At 48.6% G+C, this 23,872-nt stretch overlaps 1 protein-coding gene across 1 annotated transcript; it reads right to left on the reverse strand.

Annotated features, from left to right (window-relative positions):
• Window positions 1-3,273: 3,273 nt before the first annotated feature.
• On the reverse strand, window positions 3,274-10,154 carry LOC128941456 (serine/threonine-protein kinase PAK 3-like). Its single transcript, XM_054283231.1, has 13 exons — window positions 10,076-10,154; window positions 9,097-9,134; window positions 8,532-8,658; window positions 8,460-8,471; window positions 7,435-7,563; window positions 6,690-6,753; window positions 6,008-6,056; window positions 5,577-5,689; window positions 5,201-5,318; window positions 4,330-4,429; window positions 3,852-4,048; window positions 3,617-3,754; window positions 3,274-3,375 (listed from the first exon to the last, which is right to left on the reverse strand). Exons 1-13 carry the CDS (start codon window positions 10,152-10,154, stop codon window positions 3,274-3,276), a joined length of 1,266 nt encoding a protein of 421 aa, XP_054139206.1.
• Between the last annotated feature and the right edge of the window lie 13,718 nt (window positions 10,155-23,872).

Genomic DNA, 23,872 nt, shown 5'->3' on the forward strand with positions numbered 1-23,872 from the left:
CACGCTGAGTACCACCCAAGGGAAAGCCAAGACTCCTCTCGGAGTGCAGGCCGTCTGCTGAGAGCTCCTTGAGCACAAGGATCCTCCTGCAGGGAGCCAGCGGAAGAGCTGCTCTGGACGACCAGGCCTGGCGCGCACCGGGACAACGCTGTGCTGACAGCACTGTGACGTGGCACCTCTGGCTTGACCTCACAAAGGCAGCTGCTCTGGGGCTTTCTTGTGCCCAGCAAGACAACCTTCTGTACAGCTAATGCAAAAGAAAAGCCTGGGAAATTCTCCTCACTCACAAAGGCAGTGCTCAAGGCATCCCAGGGGAACTCAGAAAATGCGCCAATCCAAGCAGCATTCAAGCAATGCAAGCAAACATGACTTTTGGTCCCCAAAGCTTTGACTGAAAGCAAGTCTGCTTCTTCTAGGTGGCATCCTAGCTGGTTTGGAAAATGTCACTAACTTCTTCAGTGACATTTAGATGGCAAACAAAGCAAAGACAATAAATTTCCAGGACTATTGTAGGCTGCAGTTGCTCCTTGAACACGCGGGCGCATGCTGACCTATGGAGGGGCTTGGCAGCTGGCCTGCAAGCACAGCCGAGTTCATGGAAGAAATAGCAGTTGATGGTTTTTGAGTGTATCCATAGCAAGGAAGAAGACAAGGCTGTCAGCATGGAAACCCATTAGAAGAGATAATGGAAAACTTGCGTATGCTAGACTAGGTGCCTAAGTAGATGTGCATACGTGCCTCATAAATTTCTGTAAAACTTTTGCCAGTTATATTGACGTTAATTGCTTTGCACCACTGGATAGAAGAAGTTATTGTGATGTAGTTAGTGACTTGAGATCACGCTTTGTTAAGAGTGTATAAGCTGGAGAACATGCAGAATGAAAAAAACAAACCTTTTTCTTCTTGGACCGTGATCACGTGTGTATGCCACGTCCGGCCTAACGGTGATGCTTGCCCTATCTCTGGGTCAAGAAACAAGTCTTGTCTGACTGGTAACTTTTCAACAAGCTGAGAAAGAAATTAGTACCTGGACATGCAGGTTTCTGAAGGGAGGAAAGAAAAGTGTTGACAAGAATAAAGCTAAGTTTTAAATGCCTGAAACACTCAAACATGACATGTTGTGGGATAGTGTACCATATGTTAGACAGAGGCAAAACAAACCACAACTCATTAGTATCTGGACTTCATTGCCCACTATGCTTAGAAATGTTGCTTGAAGGCACTTTGTGTCAAGGATCCAGTTCCTGTAGATGACTGTCGACGTAGATCAAAATCCTACCAACAAATCAGTGTCAAAACCAGCAAGAGGGAGACTTTTGTCCTTGGCAGTAGCTTCCAGGTGCTCCTGGAAGTCACCAGGCCTAGACACAAAGATGTGTATTCAACGGAGGCAGAGAAGCATCATGCTTAGCTCTAAATGTGACCTTTGCTAGCAGATCATACTAGCAGCTACTAAATTACATTTCTTCTGCTCTTAGCCAGAGCCAAGATGGGAATCAAAGTCTAGATCACAGGAGAAGATCACACGAGCCTCAGCTTTTCCAGAAGAGGAAAACTACAAAGGATAGTAAATTTGCGTCGCATTTACAGGCTATTTTTGCAGATCGATAGACAAGGGATGAAGCTTAAAAGATGAGAGCAAAGGAAAATCAACAGATGTGCTGAAAGGGAGTGAAGAGGAAGGAGACCTCAAATTAACTGAAAAGCTGCACAGAAAGCTTCTCTACTTTGTGCACTTGCCTCAAGTTTTAAATGGCAAAATCTAGGAGTATTTCCAACTTAGTTTTATTAATTCTAGAAGAAAGACAATCAAAACGGTGTGCTTCTGCTTACAGTATGAAGTAAAGCACAGGAAGCCATTAGAGTAAGAAAAATTGTGTTCAGAAGGCTGAGGCAGCCTTAGGGGTAGGAGGCATGGGGACTGCTGTTAGGGACTGCTCAGGGACTGGGTGCTCCTTGAAGGTTGCCCACAGGCCTGAGTTCCACGCCTGTGGGCAACCTTCAAGGAGCACCCAGTCCCTGAGCAGTCCCTAACAGTGCGTATGCCAGCAGATGGAGGCGAAGCGGAGCCCCAGCTCGGTGGGAAAAGGGCCGGGGTGGGGAGCCGTGCTCAGCAGGGGCTCCTGCATCAAATTGCTCAAAGACAGGCGTGCTATGGTGTGTGCATGTTTCCAACACCTGGCAACAGCAGGCTGGCCCAGATGTGGGAAAAGGCCAAGGAGGCAGCAGAGTGGGAATGGGGCTCTGCAGGAGGCCCGGGCGGTTGCACACCCCTGTGGGGGATGAGGCTGGCCCAGAGGGTCCCTGGGGGTCTGGGGTGAAAAGGGGGGAGAAGAGAAGCAGGGAGGAAATGCCAGATGCCGCTGTGAGAATGCCATTCCGTCCCACAGGTGACATAGTGAGAGGAGGGTGGCAACAAAATGGTGATTGCTGCTGATCAGCCTGACATCTTCAAGACAAGAGGCCCAGAAAGGACTGCACATCTGCCTCCTAGTGTTGTCCTGAATGGGAGCTCATTACCCGGTGTTCATTACCTGTAGGTCTCTCAGCTTCCCGCAGGCATGCCACACTTGCGGTAAGCAAAGCTGCTTACCTCCCTATGTTCTTTGGGCCTCTGAAAGGGACTGTCCACTTAGCTGCAGCCTGGCAAGGAAGGGAGTCTTACAACACTGTGGATATTTTCGACTTTTATTGACACTCGGGCTGAAACCAAGTATCCCCTCGCTGCTTCTCCATCTTCAGCATTCTGTCCTGCAGGTGGCCTGCTCAGGCTGACAGCTTGGAGCGCCTGCAGGCTCCAGTTCTACTGCAGCCCAGCTTTTCCTCTCACTGCTTAATTCTTATTATGACAATTCTTTCATTTCTACTTCAAAGCTTCCCTAAATTAACAACACTCTATCCTAAGCTAAACAATCCTCTACTATCCAAGCTCTCTACGTTCTATAGTCCTTAAAAGTTGATCCCTACATCTCCTAATTTTTTAAACTTTCATCTTTTGCAGAAAGAAAAACAACAGAGCTTTAAATTGAACCTAACAACATATCTAACCCAACCTAACCTAACCTAACCTAACCTAACCTAACCTAACCTAACCGCTAACCTAACAGCTAACCTAACAGCTAACCTAAGAGCTAAACTGAGCAAATATTTACACTATCGTGTTTCCTATCTACAGCACAGCTCCTCTTCAAACTCGGGGGATGGCTGAAGCTCGGCCTAAAGATGACGCATCCCCTTTTCCCTCCTCTCGGCTGGCGGGGCATCAGGGCCTCCTCAGGCGCAGGTGTCTCCTCTCCAGTCTTCCTGCACTCGCTTGGCTGAGATGATCAGAGCAGCCAGGCTGGAGGCAGGATCGCCTGAGGTCACAAAGGGATGCTGCCCAGAGGAAAAAGAACAAAGAAAGGAACTCTTACTTTCCAGGATCACATCCTCGCGGGCTCAAGCAGGATTCCCTGGCTATCAGCAAGACACACATCGAGCACCGAGGGCAGCATGTCACCCTGCGCCTTCCTGTCCTGGCAGCTTTCTGTGCCACGTGGCCCACACTCCTCCTCCTCATCCCTTCATGCAGGTGTCCTCAGCTGCCAGGCCTTTTTGCCCCTTTGCTTTTCCTTACCTGTAGGAGCTCCTGGGCAGACCAGCGCCTGTCCTCATCTGCCTGCAGGCAGCAGCGGAGGAAGTCGCGCAGGAGAGCCGAGTGGTGCCTGGGGTTCTGCAGTTTTGGGGGCCCGTTCCTTTCTAGCAGTTCAAAAACCTACAGCACATGGATGCAAGAGGACACTCCACCTGCTCCTTTGCTAGCCACACACAGCTCTCTCCACACAGAGCCCTCTTGCTAAGCTGCACCTTACCCGGAGACGGGCTTCCCGCTGGTAAGGAGCTTCCCCTTCCACCATTTCCAGCCCCATGATCCCCAGGGACCAGATGTCCACTTTGGGGCCGTAGGCTTCTCCTCTCACCACCTCCGGTGCCATCCAGCTGGGAGTGCCGACGCTGGAGCTGCGCTTGCTGTGCTCAGGGCTGAGCTGAGCACAGAGGCCAAAGTCACCTGAGGACAAAAACAAAGCCTGTCAAAGCCAGCTACCACTGGCAAAGCGGCCAAAACCATTGCCCACTCCAAGCCTGACCAGGCCATGCTGAATCTAGCTGAAAAAGCAGCTGAGCTCTCCTTCCACGTGCCTGGAGCCAGGCAAATAAGGCATCGGCCGCTTCAAAAACACCCTGACGATTCACGCACTGGCCAAGCCGCGCTTCTGCCCCAGTGGCCGTCACCAAAATGCAAGCGCACGGCATATGCTGGACATGCTGCAGCCCAGCAGGGACACCCACCCAACTTGACGGATCCGTCCGTGCTCACAAGGACGTTGCAACTTTTGATGTCTCTGTGGATGACTTGGCGGCAATGAAGGAAATGCAGTCCTTGCAGGCACTGAGAGAGAAGAAGGAGGGAGGGAAAGTTAACGTGCAGGATCTGATTTCATCCCACCCGCAAGGAAAGAGCTCAACGGGATTGGCGGCTTTCTCAGGGAATTGTGAGCCAGGGCGAAACATCACGCTGCTGTCATCATGAAGAGCTTGCTGCTTCAACACTCTTGGAAGTTTTTTCTAGATTTCCAAGCAAAGGCACCTGGGCTCCCAAAAGTTCCACCGGCCTTGGGTAGGAAGCGCGTCACCTTTGGCTGGGAGGCGGCACGGTAAAGAATTTTGGGGAAGCCTAGTGGCAGCAGAAGAGGAAGCTGCTGGTGACAGCAGCACCTTCGAGCCGTTCCAGAATGCATCGCCATCCAGGCTGCAATGCTATCCTTTGAAGCTGAGGACAGCTCTTTGCCCTTAGCTTGAAATTCTGCCACCCGCATGCTGCCTTCCAGTGGCAAGCAATGTAGGACAGACAGACAGGCTCCAGGCAAACATTCCCAGGCAAAGCTGAGAAGAGGAAGAAAGAGAAATTGAGCCAGTGAGCGAGCACCAAGGCCAGACAACAGACAGGATGGAAGAGTGCAAGAACAGAGCCTGAGGAGTGCGAGGGCACCGGCAGGCAGTACACTTCCCATGCTCTTTCTTCTCCTGTGTGGCATGAGAGCAGCAACAGCAGCAGCAGCAGCAAAAGAAGGGTGAGAGCAAGAAATCTCGGCTCTCCTTAAGCTCCAGCTGGCAAGCAGCATCCGGGCAGGCTTGGGCAAGCACAAGCGGGATCCCTCACCTCCCGACAGACAGCGCCTATCTGTCCTTCCTCCAGGTACACTGCCCTCAGCACATCAAACAAGGTGCCGCCGTCCATGAACTCCATGGCCAGCCAGAGCTCCGCATCCACCAGGTAGCTGAAAGAAGAAAACTACGGCATGGAGAAACAGAATGGGCACAGCCTCAGTCACCCCAGGGCCTGAGCCAGGTTTTTGCAGCTGCTCTCCAAGCTACGTGGGCCACAAGAGACTATTGAACAGCAGCTCCACCTCCTCCCACGCTCTGGAGACCAGCAGAGAAATCATCCCCAGCTCTGTTCTCTGCCAGTGACCAAAGGGCATCGTCTCTTTGCGCTTGCACCAGCTAAAGCTACATTGACACCAGAATATGCCAACCTGTCTAAGTAGGTAACGATATTGGGACTCCTGTTGTCCCTCATGGCCAGGATTTCATTGGCAGCCAGCTCCTCGGACATCTCCTCCTCGAGTGACATGATCTTGATTGCCACCTGCAATGACATTGGCCACCGGTACCTTGAGAAGACGCACCCTGCTCGAGATCACAAGGAGCACGGAGCGAGTGCTGGTGCAATGAGGCAGATGAGGCAGCACGCTGGGCCAAAGCGCCTTGTCACTAGACAGCAGAGCTTAGCAGAAGCACCAAAGGCCAGCCCAAATGCATTCTGCCCCCTGAGCCTAGACTGCATTTCAGAGGAACAGCCTCTGCTGCAGACATGGAGCTGCCACCCAAACCTCCAAGCAGAGCTCACAGCAGCGGGCAAAGCGCTCCGGAGCTGCAAAATGGCATGGGGCTGTTGGCACTTTACCTGTTGTCCGCTGCTGGTGTCAAGGGCTTTATAAACAGCTCCAAACCCCCTAGAAAGACAAAAGCAGCAGAAAGACACCTTTATCCCTTTGGCAGTGAAAGCAAGCCCAGGTAGCAGATCTCCCCAGGCTGCCTGGACGCCTTCCTCAGAAAAAATGCCTGGCTGCAGCATCTCTTCTGCCAACGGCACCTCAGCCCATCAGCCCTCTGCCATGCGGCGCAGGCTGTCCGAGGGAACACTAAGGTGCAGCATGAAGACCAAGGGCCGCTGGAAATCTCCAAGGCGCACGCCCTGCCAGGTCATTTCACAACCTAAGGGGAACTCTCTCCTTGTGCGGGTGTGCATGCATGTGTGTGTCAAAAAAGGGAGAACAATTTGAGTCAGAAGACTGTCCTTGACAATCTGACCTTTCTTGGATGGCAAGGTGCTCTTTCAGGCCCGAAAGCTGCAGGGGCAGGGGTTTTCCCAGCTCCTGCTCCTCACTGCTGCAAGCAAGACACTGCCAGCATCAACTTGTCTTTGATGAGGCCTTTGGATTGCTCTGACCAAGCAGTCCGGGCAGGCCACACGAGGTCAAGCCAGAGCCTGACCATGATTGGGGCTTGCCTGACTTCACGCTTGATATTGCACCAGCCAAAGACCTGGTCCACACTTTTGTAAAATGAGCTGATGTCACGCTTACCCTCGCCCGAGTTCCTCAAATGCCGAGTATTTGCCTGTTGGCCGGCCCGGACTCACGATGCTCCCTGAAAGACAAAAGCAGTGCAGGGTGCTCACTGGCACACAGAGACGCCGCTGCCCAGAGCGTCCCAAAGGCAGCCCCACTGCCCGCAGCTCTGGGCCCTTTGCGGTCCCTCGGCTTCCAGCTGCTGAGACCAGCAAGTGGGAGGGCCATCTTCTCCACCTTTAATCAGGTGGCCTTTCCAAGAAGGCCTTGATTTCTTTCAAGAGCAGCATCCCACGCGATAAGCCAAAATGATGAGCCCTTAAGAAGGGGGCCCTAAGAGGTAACCAAGGGCCTTTGCAGCCTCCTCACTCACACCCACCATCACTGGCAGGTCCACTGCCAGGGGCACAAAGTGTCTGGGCCGGAGGAGGAGTAAGAACCAGAGCCAGAAAACAGCTGGCGCCAGACAGCTGCCTGGGCAATAGTCACTTGCTAGGTGCCAGCCTTCTGCTCAAGCAGAAACAATCTCTGCTTTTGTCTTTGGCCCACAAGGCAGCCCAGGCAGGGCCAAGCCAGGCCCAGCCGCCCTCACAGGCAGCAGGGACTCCCTGAGCGCTGCCGCGCTGCCTCAGAGCACAACAACACCTTCTGCAGAGAGGCCTAAGTGCCTCTGAGACCGAGGGGCAGCATCTGGCGCAGCCTACGCCCAGACACGCGCACAACACCCTGCTCTGGCAGACAAGAAATGCACCGGACGTACTCAGTGTCTTCAGGCCCTCCCTCATCTCGGGCTGCTGGGCTGCGCTGCTGCAGGAAGTGCCGGCAGCGGGGGTTGAGCTGGCTGCTGCAGGCCACGCTGGTCCGGCGGCACCAGGCTGAATGGCAGAGCCTGTCTTGCGCTGGGACAAGAAAGGATTGCCCGTCAGAAGGGTGGCTGGCACACATGCCCCCCCTAAGCGCACGGCAAAAGCAAGGCCTTGGGAAGGTGCTGCCAGCCACGGCCAGGCCTCTCCAGCTGGGGCAGTTCCCATGTCCCCTTCTCAAAGGCACCTTCGGGAGAAGCCCAAAGGCTACTGGCATCCAGCCCCTCCCGACCACCTCCATGCTCCACGTCTTCAGCTGTTCTGCAAGACACTGGCAACAAGGTATCGATGGGGCTGCCAAGATCCACAAAGAGATCAGAGCAGGGCCCCAGAGCCTTGCTGCTTTCCTCCTCCTGTCTTTTCCTGGGCAATGAAATCAGCCCGGAGTTGGCACACAACAGTCTGCTCAGAAGCCCGCAGCGTGTCCCTTCTCTGATCTGTTTCACGGATTTCCCTTCTCTATGGCAGCCTTTAGGGAGCGGCCCTTGGGAGCCGCCTTCCAGCCCTGCCCAGACCCACCGGCCCTTTAACAGTGCAGGCCTGCCGAGGATTCTCCTCTCTAAACTCTGCTCTGACCAGCTGGAAGGGAAGCACAGCCTGAAGCTAATTAGTCCACGGAGAGGGCAGGTCCCTTCCAGGGCCCAGTGTCTCCCAGGTACCCTGCAAGGCTGTCAACTGCGAATTTGGGCCGCGCTGTCCGCTGACCACTGGCAGCCTGCACTGACCACGGGCACAAGGGGCTGACTCCTACACTGAGAGTCACTGAATGCTGCCTCCTGTCTGATCCCAAGAGACACTCTGGCACCCTCTCAGCATCCCAGCTTAAATGTCAAACTTCAGAACCCATTGGCCAGGGCTCCGCGGCTTGCCTGAAGCCGCACTACGCCTCAGCAGGCACACGGCCGCCAGCATCTTCCGCCACGAGCAACAAGGGCTGCTCCAAAACGGGGAAGCCTGGCCCTGCACCAAAGGCAGTGCCAAGCTCAGCTGTCACTTACTGGCTCAGCAAGTTCAGGCTGTGAAGGGACAGCAGCTGAAGGCTTCATCTTCCTTTGCTCCTCTTCAGCCTCTTCCTCAATGACAGAGGCAGCCAGAGGAGCTGCTGACCCTGCTGTTGTGCCCTGCAGGCAGACAGAAGTGAGAGAGATGGGCAAAAGCCAGTGCCTTAGGAGCTGCTTTCTATAGAGCTGGGAAAGGACCCAGAAGAAGGGCAAATCATAGACTTGGATACAAGTGGGCCTCTGAGTCACGCAAACCCGAGGAAGTTGGCTGAATGAGCTGCTACTCCATCTTGCTGTGCATTTGAGCTTCCCTGCTGCCTAGAAGCAGCAAGATGCCTCGGAGCTGTCCCATTTGCCTTTCATCTCTTGAAAGGCTCTTCACTGGAAAATCAGCAAACAGCCAGTGCTCCCTTTGCTACTGCTGATGCCAGCGGGCAGCTGGCCTTTCCTTCAGCCTCCCACGCCGGCACTCCACACTGGGCTGCAACAGGCCAAGCTGGCAGAATTGCTGCACCATTCTCACACGCCAGCAACGGCACAGCTTCCTTTGCCACTCACCAAAGGACAGGCATGTCTCCATCCGCGTGTCAGGTGACCTGCAGCCAGCAAGGCAAAAGGAATCAGAGGCCCTTAGAAAAGTGCCTGTGCTGGCCACTCCCACAGCACAAGGCAGCCCCAACAAAGAGCATTTCCCTTTCCCAACATGCCTCCAGGAGCTACAGCTCTTTCCCACAGCAAGCAAGAGAACAACAAGGACGCTAGAGGAGGCTCTGTCTGCATTTGGGCCTCTTTTGCAAGGAGAGAAATAGGAAGACGGTGCTGGAAATGCCCGCTGCTCTTCAAAACTTTGAGCTCCTCTTGTGCCCAACAGCTCAAGCTGCATTTCCCTCTTCTCTTTCCTGCATTTTCCTTATACATTCTTTTAAATGGCATGCCCTAATTCCCATCCCTTGGCTGAAGATGATAGCCCAGCAAAGCTTCCACAAAGGGTCCCTTCCCTGTGGCAGCTTCCTGCTGAAGCAGCCCAGGAACAGCTGCTGGGCTCAGCAGCAAACCCTCCCTGCACTGGAGTGTCTGCTGCATCGCCAAGGCAATCGCAGTCTTGGCACAGCATTAAAGGCTCAAGTCATGCAGCCAAGGCCTCTAAGGGGCAGAATATGGAGCAAAAGGTGCTTTCCTTCACTCCTGGAGAGAACCACTGAGTTGGTAGAAGTACTTCTGAGGATCTCCCCTCAGGGTCTGCAATTTGCAGCTTGTCTTGCTTGAAGCAGCAAGCCGAGGAAATGACGGACTCCGCTGCCACGCACTCTCCCGGGGAAGGAAGGCAACCGCTGCAGGTTGCATGGCAAATACTCTGCACGCGCCACCCAGTACAGATGCCCCCTTTGGAGCTGATGCTGCTGGCAGGACATTGACCAAAGCGGTTGCACCTTCAGGGCCATTTTCTTCCCACAGAAACTGGGCCACTGGTGCGGCATAAAGAGCAGAGCCAAGCAAAAGTCGGGTGATGCCAGCCCCAGGAGAAACCTTTACTTACGAGTCAGCTGGGTCAGGTAGTAGCCAGAATAGACAACAGAAAAGACGGTGCAAATGGCGGCACAGACTTGCCCGATCATTTTGGCAGCGCTGTGCGCGTTTGCACGCTGAGTACCACCCAAGGGAAAGCCAAGACTCCTCTCGGGGTGCAGGCCGTCTGCTGAGAGCTCCTTGAGCACAAGGATCCTCCTGCAGGGAGCCAGCGGAAGAGCTGCTCTGGACGACCAGGCCTGGCGCGCACCGGGACAACGCTGTGCTGACAGCACTGTGACGTGGCACCGCTGGCTTGACCTCACAAAGGCAGCTGCTCTGGGGCTTTCTTGTGCCCAGCAAGACAACCTTCTGTACAGCTAATGCAAAAGAAAAGCCTGGGAAATTCTCCTCACTCACAAAGGCAGTGCTCAAGGCATCCCAGGGGAACTCAGAAAATGCGCCGATCCAAGCGGCATTCAAGCAATGCAAGCAAACATGACTTTTGGTCCCCAAAGCTTTGACTGAAAGCAAGTCTGCTTCTTCTAGGTGGTATCCTAGCTGGTTTGGAAAATGTCACTAACTTCTTCAGTGACATTTAGATGGCAAACAAAGCAAAGACAATAAATTTCCAGGACTATTGTAGGCTGCAGTTGCTCCTTGAACACGCGGGCGCATGCTGACCTATGGAGGGGCTTGGCAGCTTGCCTGCAAGCACAGCCGAGTTCATGGAAGAAATAGCAGTTGATGGTTTTTGAGTGTATCCATAGCAAGGAAGAAGACAAGGCTGTCAGCATGGAAACCCATTAGAAGAGATAATGGAAAACTTGCGTATGCTAGACTAGGTGCCTAAGTAGATGTGCATACGTGCCTCATAAATTTCTGTAAAACTTTTGCCAGTTATATTGACGCTAATTGCTTTGCACCACTGGATAGAAGAAGCTATTGTGATGTAGTTAGTGACTTGAGATCACGCTTTGTTAAGAGTCTATAAGCTGGAGAACATGCAGAATGAAAAAAACCAACCGTTTTCTTCTTGGACCCTGATCACGTGTGTATGCCATGTTATAGGTAAAAGTTAAGTTAATTTAAAATAGGATAGAGTTCAATTATATTGTAATTATTATGTTCTATTATTTGTATTATGTTAAATGGGAGGGGCTTATTAGAATGTGCTAGAAGGGTCCAGGGTTTGATGAAACCTGAGTCTGATTGGGTAAGGCAAGTCCGAAGAGAGATTGGATGAAACATCTGACCAATCATTCGAAGCCCTGCAGAAAATAGTGGTCCAGAATGAACGGCGGTAAAGACCAATGAGAAGCCTGGAAATTGACCAATCATCATGAGGATCCAAAATGCACCAATCCTGGACCCGGGGGGGCCTATAAACGTGGGGAGTTCATTTGGGTCGGGGTTCTTCTTATTTTGGGGCACCTGTTGTTTGGGAGAACCCAGTGCACTTGGGGTGAGCGCACTGTTTTCGTTTTTGGCTCGCTGTGTGGGTGCCTGGGCTTATCCTGGGCACTCCGTTCCTTGTAGCTATTTTAATAAACACCTCTTTCTCTGGAGAAAGTTTGGCCTCGTTCATATCCGTAACATCTTTTTTGTGGGCTCGTTCCGGGGTAGGCCACGCCCCGAAACAGTCCGGGGTACCCCAGGACCTGGGAGACGCGTCTAGCCACCTTTTTGGCTGCCAGAGACTGGACTACGTCGGACTGCAGAAGCGTTTCCTCGCCTATACCCGAGGCTGCAAGGAACACAGCGACCCAAAAGGTGAGAGCCCTCCGAGAGGGAGTGGGGCTCACGTTGCCTCAGAGCAACGTGAGTGGGGTTGAAGGCAATAGGGGGTGCGAAGTGTGTGTGAGTGAGTGAGTGAGACGGGGGCTGTGAGTACAGACCCCCGAAATGAGTGCCGTCCTCCCAGTAACGGAGGGAAGCGAGTGTTGTTGTGGAGTGTGTGTACCTCTGTGGACCCCCAGGAGTAGGGGAGACGGGGAGTACCCACCTATAGCCGCCCTTACCCGCTCAGGCTCCCGTTCCTCCAGTGATTGGAGGCTCCTAGGGGTGGTTTGAGCCATTGGCCCGAGTTGTACCCCTCGAACTAGGATCCCATTGGGGGGGGTCATAGAGGGGGACACACTCGGTACCCTGAACTAGGATCCCATTGGGGGGTCATAGGGGTACCCGAGGGGGGTTAGTGGGGCGGACTTGCCCAGTGAGGGGTAGAGCTCCGACCACTAGCTCAAACCACCTGGAGGGCTGTTCCTCAGGGATAGACCGGGGGAGTCTACTCTCTGAGGAACTAGGACCTTGGGTGTGGGAGAAAATACTCCTATACGGAGACCACTGAATAAAGTGGCCACCGTGTAGGGGAGTGCCCCTTTTCTGAGGCCGGGGAAGGGGAGGGTGCCCAACCCAAGGGGAGTAGGGTCCCCTCAAACTAGGACCCCAGTGGAAAGGGGGTCATAGAGGGGAAGTAGGCTCACCCTGAGCTAGGATCCCAGCTAAAGGGGGTCGTAGGGGTGGCTGAAAAATACTTCACAGGGACGGTGACCCACAGGGGAGAGGTGGGCCACCGGCTGTGGAAGGGCCCTTTCAGTCACTAGGGCTGAGGGGGAGGTTAGAACCGGCTCATGTTAGGGAGAATTTTTTTCTTTTTTTTTTGTTTGTATTTTAAGAGTCGGGGCCCCTAAGGAATGAGGTTTGGAGGTGAGGGCAGGCCAAAAGTCCTTCGACCATTCCTTAGGAATTTTTGAGTTTGCTGTGAGGTGGGCCGAGAAGCGGCCATTTTGAGTTTGTTGTGAGGCAGGCCGAGAAGCCGCCATTTTGAGTTTGTTGTGAGGCGGGCCAAGAAGCAGCCATTTTGAGTTTTCTATACAGTGGGCCGAGAAGTGGCCATTTTGGTTTTTGTGTGTGGTGTGAAGTGGCATTTTGAGTAAGCGGCTCATTGAAGCCAATTTGTACGTGGTTGAGTGTGGTGTGCAGAGGCCACTTGTGTAGAGTAAGTAGCTTGCTGCATCTATTTTATATTTAGTTGAGCAGGTGGTTGTAAGTTGTTTAATTTCTTGAAATAGCCATCACTATTGTTTAGTTTTCCCACTAAAATGATAGATATTATATTTCTTCTTAGGTTATAAGTGTTCATTTGAATTAACATTATTATTCTAAAATCCTTGTTCAACCACCATATTTATTTTGTTTCCCACACTAAATATTTCTTTGGGCCACCTTTTTGTTTTGTTTCCCACCAAAGCCGCCATATTTATTTCATTTCCCGCATCAAATATTTCTTTAAAGTGTCTTGTCTCTTATGATAAGGAACTTTTATTTAAGTAACCATTATTATTACTTTTTTCACAATAATTAATATTTATTTTCTCTTCCTCATTTGTAACTAATACAAATCCCTTATTGAAAAAAAAAAATTATATTTGGATACCAATTGCTAGTTAAAGATGGGACAGTGTGCTGGGAAAAGTGCCAGCAGGAAGAGAAAAGGGAAGGATGTTTTTAAGAAAATACCTCCTAGTAGTCCTTTAGGTGAACTTTTAATAAATTGGGATACTAATGAGGGAATGAAGGATCTAGATAAGAGAAAAATGATAAGATACTGTACAGAAATATGGCCTAAAGAGAGTATTGCTGAAGGACCTATTTATTGGCCCTGGTACGGGACAAAAGAAAGATGGCTATGTATAGCATTAATTAGATATGTCAATACCAGAATAGAACCTTGTGATGAAGAGATTAGATATGCTAAATGTTGGTTAGAAAGGGACAAACAGGAAGAGGAAATAAAATTATATAAAATATCCAGAGAAAAAGAAAAAGAAGAAACTAAGCTACCAGAACGGAGGTGGGATCCTTTAGACCATCTTCCTCCACCTCCCCCTTCTGATCCCTTAGATGACCTCCCGTTACCTCCTCAACCAACTGCTCCTATAGACCACCTTCCTCCTCCCCCTCCAACCTTGTACCCCTCAGTACCATCTCACGAGTGGATGCAATTTCAGTATCTACTCGCACAGGAGTTTTAAAATCACCTCAACCTTCTAATTCAAGTTGTCCTGCTCCCAGCATCCCCTCTTCTGTATCATCTCCTTTCCCAAATATACCAGAACCTGCCCATTCTAGTACTCCTTCAGTTTTGCAGATTCCCTCCAGTTCCTCAAGTACCCAGACACTGGTCTCTAGTACCACTCAGAGTGTCCATACCCCAATCTTGGCTCCCAAAACTTTCCAAAATACTCCTTTTTATTTTTACCCCATATTTCAGCCCATAACCCAAAGTACCTCTTCCCCTATTCTTATTCCTGGAACATCACAAAACATTCCTTTTTATTTATCCCCTGTACCCCAACATACTGAGAGTCACAAGCAGGAGGAAAGTTTGCAAACAAAAGGTCAGGGAGTGAAAAAGGCCTGTTGTTGTAAAGATATAGAGGAAAAGAAATTAATTGAACCAGATGAGCTTGTAGCAAGCCATCAGTATAATACAAGATTCCAAGCAAAGAAAATTCAAGGTGAATGTGGGAGAACTGAAAAGTTGTTTCCTCTGAGAGAAGTGCCTATGGGGGGGGGGCAGAGGTGGTATTGGTTTTGTGAATGCCCCATTAACTGCCTCTGAAGTTAGAAATTTTAAGAAAGAAATTAAGACTTTATTAGAAGACCCAATAGGCATCTCCCAACAATTAGACCAATTTTTAGGGCCTAACATCTTTACGTGGGAGGAATTAAATTCTATCCTAGATATACTGTTCTCTTCCGAAGAAATACAAATGATTCGTACTGCAGGTACGAGGATTTGGGAAAGAGAAAATAGAGGAGGTCCTAGAGGAGAAGATAAAATGCCTGTTAACCCACCTAATTGGGATCCAAACCAGGAAGAGGGAAGAGCGAGCATGAGACAATATAGGACACTAATTGTAAGAGGGATAAGAGAGGCAGTCCCAAGAACAAATAATGCAAGATTGGCATTTGATAGTCACCAGGAGCGAGATGAATCACCAAGCGCCTGGTTAGAAAGATTAAAACGAAACTTTCAGTTGTACTCAAGTGTGGATCCAGATAGTCCAGAAGGACAAGCTTTAGTTAAAATTCAATTTGTAACTAAGGCCTGGGTGGATATACGAAGGAAATTGGACAAGTTAGATGATTGGCATGAAAGAGGAATGAACGAGTTATTAAGAGAGGCGCAAAAAGTATATCTAAGGAGGGATGAGGAGAAGAACAAAACAAAAGCAAAAATTATGGTAGCAGTGGCTAGAGAGAGTGCTAGATTTGGGAATAGAGAGTCACCAGATGATGGAAAAAGCAAGTACACAGGTCCAAGAATAAGTGGGTTTAAAGATCAGCCAAGTAGAAGGTATGAGCCAGACAGAGATGATAAGTCCCCTTGGCCCGAAAAAAGACCACCTTGGGCAGAAGTCATGTGCTTTTATTGTGGTAAGAAAGGACATACCAGAAATTTCTGTAGAAAAAGAAAGATGGATGAGGCTATTTCTCAGGAACAAGACACCTTAGGGAGAAGGCTGGAAGGAGAGGACTGGGGGTGTCAGGGGCTCTACGCTCTGAGGGATGATATTGGACATCAAAAGGAGCCCCTGGTAAACCTAGAAGTAGGCCCTCAGAGCGAGGAAATGGAATTTTTAGTGGATACTGGAGCAGACCGTTCAAGTATTTCAAAGATTCCCAAGGGATGCAAATTAAGTAACCAAACCTGTAAAGTTAAAGGTGCTGAGAATAACCCTTTTGAAGTACCCATGATTGAAGAAGTACCTATAAAACGAAGTTTCAGGGAAGGCTGTGCTGACCTGCTGTATATGCCTGAATTAGACTCTAACCTCTTAGGCCGGGATTTACAATTGCAGTTAAGAATAGGGGTAGTCCCTGAAGGTAAACGTATGGTAGTGAAAATGATGGTTTTAAAAGAAGAAGATGAGAGAGAGATAGATCCGAGAGTGTGGGCAGAAGGAGGGGGTCATGGACTGTTGGAAATTCCACCCATAGAAATCAAAATGAAACCTGACATTCCCCCAATAAGAGTTAAACAATATCCAATTTCTGTAGAAGGGAAACGGGGATTAACACCTGTGATTAAAGACTTAATTAAAGAAGGAATTTTAGAGCCATGCATGTCTCCACATAACACCCCAATATTACCCATAAAGAAACCCGATGGTACATATCGATTAGTCCAAGATTTACGAGAAGTAAATAAGCAAACTGTTACTCGATATCCAGTAGTAGCCAACCCCTATAATTTATTGAGCAAAGTACCATCAAGACATGCATGGTTTAGTGTTATAGATTTAAAAGATGCTTTTTGGTCCTGTCCACTTGAGAAAGAAAGTAGAAAATGGTTTGCGTTTGAATGGGAAGATGAGGAAACCGGGAGAAAACAACAATTACAATGGACACGGTTGCCTCAGGGATTCACAGAGTCACCAAACCTATTTGGCCAAACTCTAGAAGAACTAATGAAACAGTTTATACCTGAAGAAGGATCTCAAATCCTACAGTATGTAGATGATCTAATAATTTCTGGGGAACAGAAAGAAGAGGTACAAACAACAACTGTTAATTTACTGAACTTCCTAGGGGGAAAGGGGTTAAAAGTATCTAAAAGAAAGTTACAATTTGTAGAACTAGAAGTAAAGTATCTAGGCCATATAATTGGGAAAGGATATAAGAGATTAGATGCCGACCGAATTCAGGGAATACTATCATTGCCAGCACCAAAACCAAAAACAGATGTGAGAAAATTACTAGGATTAATTGGGTATTGTAAATTATGGATAGATGGACACACAAAATTAGTTAAGTTTCTATATGATAAATTAGTTGAAAATGAGCCCATAAGTTGGGATGAAAATGATGAGAAAAAGTTAGAAGACCTAAAAGAAAAATTGGCAAATGCTCCAGTGCTAAGTTTCCCAGATTTAAATAGACTGTTTGAACTATTCGTCAATGTAGAAGAAGGAATAGCTTATGGAGTTATTGTACAAGAATGGTGTGGGGTGCGAAAACCCATTGCTTATCTCTCCAAGTTGCTGGATCCGGTAGTTAGAGGCTGGCCCACTTGTCTCCAGGCAGTGGCTGGAACTGTGACTCTTGTGGAAGAAGGTTACAAGTTAACATTAGGAAACAAGATCAAGGTGTATACTCCCCATGATATAAAAAGTATACTAAGTAAGAAAGCCTGCCAATGGATTTCAGATAGCAGACTTTTAAAATATGAATTAATATTAAGCAAAAGTGAAAATATAGAATTGACAACAACAAGGATCCAAAATCCTGCACAATTTTTATATGGAGAACCAAAAGAAGAATTGGAACATCACTGCCTTGAAACCATAGATTTGCAGCTAAAAGTTAGAGAAGATTTATTAGAACTACCTTTGCCTGAAGGAGATATACTGTTTATAGATGGTTCATCACGGGTAGTAGATGGTAAGCGAGTATCAGGGTATGCTATTGTAAATGGACATACGATGACAGTCATAGAAAAAGGAAAGCTTCCCAATAGTTGGTCTGCACAATGCTGTGAACTATATGCATTATTAAAAGGGCTAAAATGGCTTGATCAAAGAAGTGGTACCATATTCACTGACTCTAAATATGCCTATGGGGTAGTACATACTTTTGGGAAGATCTGGGCAGAGAGAGGATTTGTCAACTCAAAGGGAAAAACCCTAATTCATGAAGGCCTCATAAAGGCAGTGTTAGAAGCCTTGAAAAGACCAAAAGAAATTGCAGTGGTACATATAAAGGGACATCAAAAAGGCGATACTAGAGAAATAAAAGGGAACAACTTGGCAGACGTAACTGCAAAAAGGACCGCTCTAGAAGATTCTGAAAAGATCTTCAGGTTAAATGAAGTAGGAGATGGGAATGAGAAAGATCAAGAAAAGGAGGAGATCCCTATATTGAATGAAAAAGAACAAGAGGAATTACTAAAACATGGTGCAGTCCAAAATGGAAAAGGAGAATGGAGGATGCCAGACGGTAGACAAGTATTAAACAAGGCATTAACCAGAAAGATATTAGAGGACCTACATGCCTCAACCCATTGGGGTACTCAAGCTTTACACGATCACTTTATGAGAACTTATGTGTGTATTGGGGTGTGGGAAATTGCCAAGATAATAACTCGAGAATGCATAGTATGTCAGAAGATAAATAGAAAAGTAATGAGAAAATTACCTCAAGGAGGTAGAGAATTAGCGAAAAGGCCATTTCAATGTGTACAGATAGACTTTACAGAATTACCACAAGTACAGAGATATAAGTATTTACTGGTGATAATAGATCATCTAACTCATTGGGTGGAAGCGTACCCAACCACAAGAGCAACGGCCGAGACTGTAAGTAAAACTTTATTAGAACAAATCATACCCCGATACGGAATGATTAATACTATTGACTCTGATAGAGGTCCTCATTTTACCGCCAAGATATTACAACAAATAACAGAGGCCTTGAATATCATCTGGAGATTTCATACCCCATGGAGACCTCAAAGTTCCGGAAGAGTAGAGAGAATGAACCAGACTCTTAAGATAACTCTCACAAAATTAACAGAAGAAACAAAAATGAATTGGTTAAGATGTCTCCCTCTGGCATTATTGAGAATAAGGACAAAACCAAGGGCAGATATAGGAATTTCCCCATATGAGATGATGTTTGGTTTACCTTTCTTAACTACTGCAGGTAATATGGGAACCTATGAAGAAGGAGAATTAGGTGTGAGAAAATATATAAAGACCATAACCTGCACTTTAGAGAAATTAAGGAGCAAGGGATACCTTCCTCAAACTACTCCTATTGATTTTAAAATTCACAAATTCCAGCCTGGTGACTGGGTGTTAATTAAGACCTGCAAAGAACAACCACTAACTCCAAAATGGGAAGGTCCATTTCAAGTTTTACTCATCACGGAAACAGCCATTAGGACGCAAGAACGAGGATGGACACATGTCACCAGAGTAAAAGGGCCGGTTTCTGCTCCTGAGGGATGATTATTACATTTATTTCCATTACAGATAAATTAAAGAAGACATCAGGAATTCCATAAGAGCCACATAAGTTATAAGTTATAATAAGAACTCTGTTAGATTTATTATAAGATATTCAATTGAAGTTTTTAACATTCTTTTAACTCAAGGAGATGGTATTTATACATGAAGTGATATTATATGAATTATCAAAACCATGTTTTAATATTCCCTGCTACTGATCCAGTGATCTGAGAAGCGATAGAGCATTCTCCCATGCACCTAGCAATCTGGCTCTAAAAGAAAGAACACGTTGATACAAAAGGGGAAGTAGACTCCTGCAACAGTAACTGGTAAGAACAGCACTAGTAAGGAAAGAGAAGAGAAAGGGGGGGCAAGACCGGATCACGATATACTCTTACCAACAAGAGTCGCTGATCCTCTACGGAGAGGAGACATGAAAGGGAGAGTAGCTTGTACCGGACCCCCAGTTCTATTGATCCTCCTACTTATCAGCATGAATAAGGGGAAATACAACCGTGTGAAAAGTGCTATCATCCTCTGTATGCAGGAGAGTCTCGGACAGCCGTCCTCAGAACACACTCGAATCCGAGCCCCAATTGTATCAACTTTTTATCGTTAACCACATGTATAGAGGGCGGCAGAGTGTACTGGCAATTCAAAAATATAGGGAATTTTTAAACAGAACTTGTTGGGGGAATGCCCTATGAAAGAAAAATGGATCAGAAAGGAAATCAATTAAGGCAGAAGTAATTCATGTGGCTTATGAAACAGATTTACCAGACATTGAGACAACTATACATGACTGAAGAGGAAACATGTTAACAAACTGATTAAAAGACTGGTCAAGAGAGTAATTGAATAACTGACAAGAGATTCATGCGGGCTAAAGCCCGATCAAAGTTTTAGAGGGGGGAGTTGTTATAGGTAAAAGTTAAGTTAATTTAAAATAGGATATAGTTCAATTATATTGTAATTATTATGTTCTATTATTTGTATTATGTTAAAGGGGAGGGGCTTATTGGAATGTGCTAGAAGGGTCCAGGGTTTGGTGAAACAGGAGTCTGATTGGGTAAGGCAAGGTCGAAGAGAGATTGGATGAAACATCTGACCAATCATTCGAAGCCCTGCAGAAACGATTGGTCCAGAATGAACGGCGGTAAAGACCAATGAGAAGCCTGGAAATGGACCAATCATCATGAGGATCCAAAATGCACCAATCCTGGACCCGGGGGGGCCTATAAATGTGGGGAGATCGTTTGGGTCGGGGTTCTTCTTATTTTGGGGCAATTGTTGTTTGGGAGAACCCAGTGCACTTGGGGTGAGCGCACTGTTTTCGTTTTTAGTTCGCTGTGTGGGTGCCTGGGCTTATCCTGGGCACTCCATTCCTTGTAGCTATTTTAATAAACGAGAACCTCTTTCTCTGGAGAAAGTTTGGCCTCGTTCATATCCGTAACATGCCACGTCCGGCCTAAGGGTGACGCTTGCCCCATCTCTGGGTCAAGAAACAAGTCTTGTCTGACTGGTAACTTTTCAACAGCTGAGAAAGAAATTAGTACCTGGACATGCAGGTTTCTGAAGGGAGGAAAGAAAAGTGTTGACAAGAATAAAGCTAAGTTTTAAATGCCTGAAACACTCAAACATGACATGTTGTGGGATAGTGTACCATATGTTAGACAGAGGCAAAACAAACCACAACTCATTAGTATCTGGACTTCATTGCCCACTATGCTTAGAAATGTTGCTTGAAGGCACTTTGTGTCAAGGATCCAGTTCCTGTAGATGACTGTCGACGTAGATCAAAATCCTACCAACAAATCAGTGTCAAAACCAGCAAGAGGGAGACTTTTGTCCTTGGCAGTAGCTTCCAGGTGCTCCTGGAAGTCACCAGGCCTAGACACAAAGATGTGTATTCAACGGAGGCAGAGAAGCATCATGCTTAGCTCTAAATGTGACCTTTGCTAGCAGATCATACTAGCAGCTACTAAATTACATTTCTTCTGCTCTTAGCCAGAGCCAAGATGGGAATCAAAGTCTAGATCACAGGAGAAGATCACACGAGCCTCAGCTTTTCCAGAAGAGGAAAACTACAAAGGATAGTAAATTTGCGTCGCGTTTACAGGCTATTTTTGCAGATCGATAGACAAGGGATGAAGCTTAAAAGATGAGAGCAAAGGAAAATCAACAGATGTGCTGAAAGGGAGTGAAGAGGAAGGAGACCTCAAATTAACTGAAAAGCTGCACAGAAAGCTTCTCTACTTTGTGCACTTGCCTCAAGTTTTAAATGGCAAAATCTAGGAGTATTTCCAACTTAGTTGTATTAATTCTAGAAGAAAGACAATCAAAACGGTGTGCTTCTGCTTACAGTATGAAGTAAAGCACAGGAAGCCATTAGAGTAAGAAAAATTGTGTTCAGAAGGCTGAGGCAGCCTTAGGGGTAGGAGGCATGGGGAGGCGTGGAACTCAGGCCTGTGGGCAACCTTCAAGGAGCACCCAGTCCCTGAGCAGTCCCTAACAGTGCGTATGCCAGCAGATGGAGGCGAAGCGGAGCCCCAGCTCGGTGGGAAAAGGGCCGGGGTGGGGAGCCGTGCTCAGCAGGGGCTCCTGCATCAAATTGCTCAAAGACAGGCGTGCTATGGTGTGTGCATGTTTCCAACACCTGGCAACAGCAGGCTGGCCCAGATGTGGGAAAAGGCCAAGGAGGCAGCAGAGTGGGAATGGGGCTCTGCAGGAGGCCCGGGCGGTTGCACACCCCTGTGGGGGATGAGGCTGGCCCAGAGGGTCCCTGGGGGTCTGGGGTGAAAAGGGGGGAGAAGAGAAGCAGGGAGGAAATGCCAGATGCCGCTGTGAGAATGCCATTCCGTCCCACAGGTGACATAGTGAGAGGAGGGTGGCAACAAAATGGTGATTGCTGCTGATCAGCCTGACATCTTCAAGACAAGAGGCCCAGAAAGGACTGCACATCTGCCTCCTAGTGTTGTCCTGAATGGGAGCTCATTACCCGGTGTTCATTGCCTGTAGGTCTCTCAGCTTCCCGCAGGCATGCCACACTTGCGGTAAGCAAAGCTGCTTACCTCCCTATGTTCTTTGGGCCTCTGAAAGGGACTGTCCACTTAGCTACAGCCTGGCAAGGAAGGGAGTCTTACAACACTCGGGATATTTTCGACTTTTATTGACACTCGGGCTGAAACCAAGTATCCCCTCGCTGCTTCTCCATCTTCAGCATTCTGTCCTGCAGGTGGCCTGCTCAGGCTGACAGCTTGGAGCGCCTGCAGGCTCCAGTTCTACTGCAGCCCAGCTTTTCCTCTCACTGCCTAATTCTTATTATGACAATTCTTTCATTTCTACTTCAAAGCTTCCCTAAATTAACAACACTCTATCCTAAGCTAAACAATCCTCTACTATCCAAGCTCTCTACATTCTATAGTCCTTAAAAGTTGATCCCTACATCTCCTAATTTTTTTAAACTTTCATCTTTTGCAGAAAGAAAAACAACAGAGCTTTAAATTGAACCTAACAACATATCTAACCCAACCTAACCTAACCTAACCTAACCTAACCTAACAGCTAACCTAACAGCTAACCTAACAGCTAACCTAACAGCTAAACTGAGCAAATATTTACACTATCATGTTTCCTCTCTACAGCACAGCTCCTCTTCAAACTCGGGGGATGGCTGAAGCTCGGCCTAAGGGTGACACATCCCCTTTTCCCCCCTCTTGGCTGTCGGGGCATCAGGGCCTCCTCAGGCGCAGGTGTCTCCTCTCCAGTCTTCCTGCACTCGCTTGGCTGAGATGATCAGAGCAGCCAGGCTGGAGGCAGGATCGCCTGAGGTCACAAAGGGATGCTGCCCAGAGGAAAAAGAACAAAGAAAGGAACTCTTACTTTCCAGGATCACATCCTCGCGGGCTCAAGCAGGATTTCCTGGCTACCAGTAAGACACACATCAAGAACCAAAGGCAGCATGTCCCCCTGTTGCGCCTTCCTGTCCAGGCAGCATTCTGTGCCCCGTGGCCCACACTCCTCCTCCTCATCCCTTCATGCAGGTGTCCTCAGCTGCCAGGCCTTTTTGCCCCTTTGCTTTTCCTTACCTGTAGGAGCTCCTGGGCAGACCAGCGCCTGTCCTCATCTGCCTGCAGGCAGCAGCGGAGGAAGTCGCGCAGGAGAGCCGAGTGGTGCCTGGGGTTCTGCAGTTTTGGGGGCCCGTTCCTTTCTAGCAGTTCAAAAACCTACAGCACATGGATGCAAGAGGACACTCCACCTGCTCCTTTGCTAGCCACACACAGCTCTCTCCACACAGAGCCCTCTTGCTAAGCTGCACCTTACCCGGAGACGGGCTTCCCGCTGGTAAGGAGCTTCCCCTTCCACCATTTCCAGCCCCATGATCCCCAGGGACCAGATGTCCACTTTGGGGCCGTAGGCTTCTCCTCTCACCACCTCCGGTGCCATCCAGCTGGGAGTGCCGACGCTGGAGCTGCGCTTGCTGTGCTCAGGGCTGAGCTGAGCACAGAGGCCAAAGTCACCTGAGGACAAAAACAAAGCCTGTCAAAGCCAGCTACCACTGGCAAAGTGGCCAAAACCATTGCCCACTCCAAGCCTGACCAGGCCATGCTGAATCTAGCTGAAAAAGCAGCTGAGCTCTCCTTCCACGTGCCTGGAGCCAGGCAAATAAGGCATCGGCCGCTTCAAAAACACCCTGACGATTCACGCACTGGCCAAGCCGCGCTTCTGCCCCAGTGGCCGTCACCAAAATGCAAGCGCACGGCATATGCTGGACATGCTGCAGCCCAGCAGGGACACCCACCCAACTT

Source organism: Melozone crissalis, unplaced genomic scaffold (genome assembly GCF_028551555.1).
Source record: "Melozone crissalis strain CALT ecotype California unplaced genomic scaffold, PUWL_Pcris_2 ptg000036l_1, whole genome shotgun sequence".
Classification (NCBI taxonomy): Eukaryota; Metazoa; Chordata; class Aves; order Passeriformes; family Passerellidae; genus Melozone; species Melozone crissalis.

Excerpts from the sequence above, each read along its gene's own strand:
- LOC128941456 (XM_054283231.1), bottom strand. The coding sequence starts at position 10,154 with ATGATCGGGCAAGTCTGTGCCGCCATTTGCACCGTCTTTTCTGTTGTC. Across the intron at positions 6,754-7,434 it reads GGAGGGCCTGAAGACACTGA|GGAGCATCGTGAGTCCGGGC; the intron begins GTACGTCCGGTG and ends TTTGTCTTTCAG. Across the intron at positions 5,690-6,007 it reads ACACCAGCAGCGGACAACAG|GTGGCAATCAAGATCATGTC; the intron begins GTAAAGTGCCAA and ends ATGTCATTGCAG.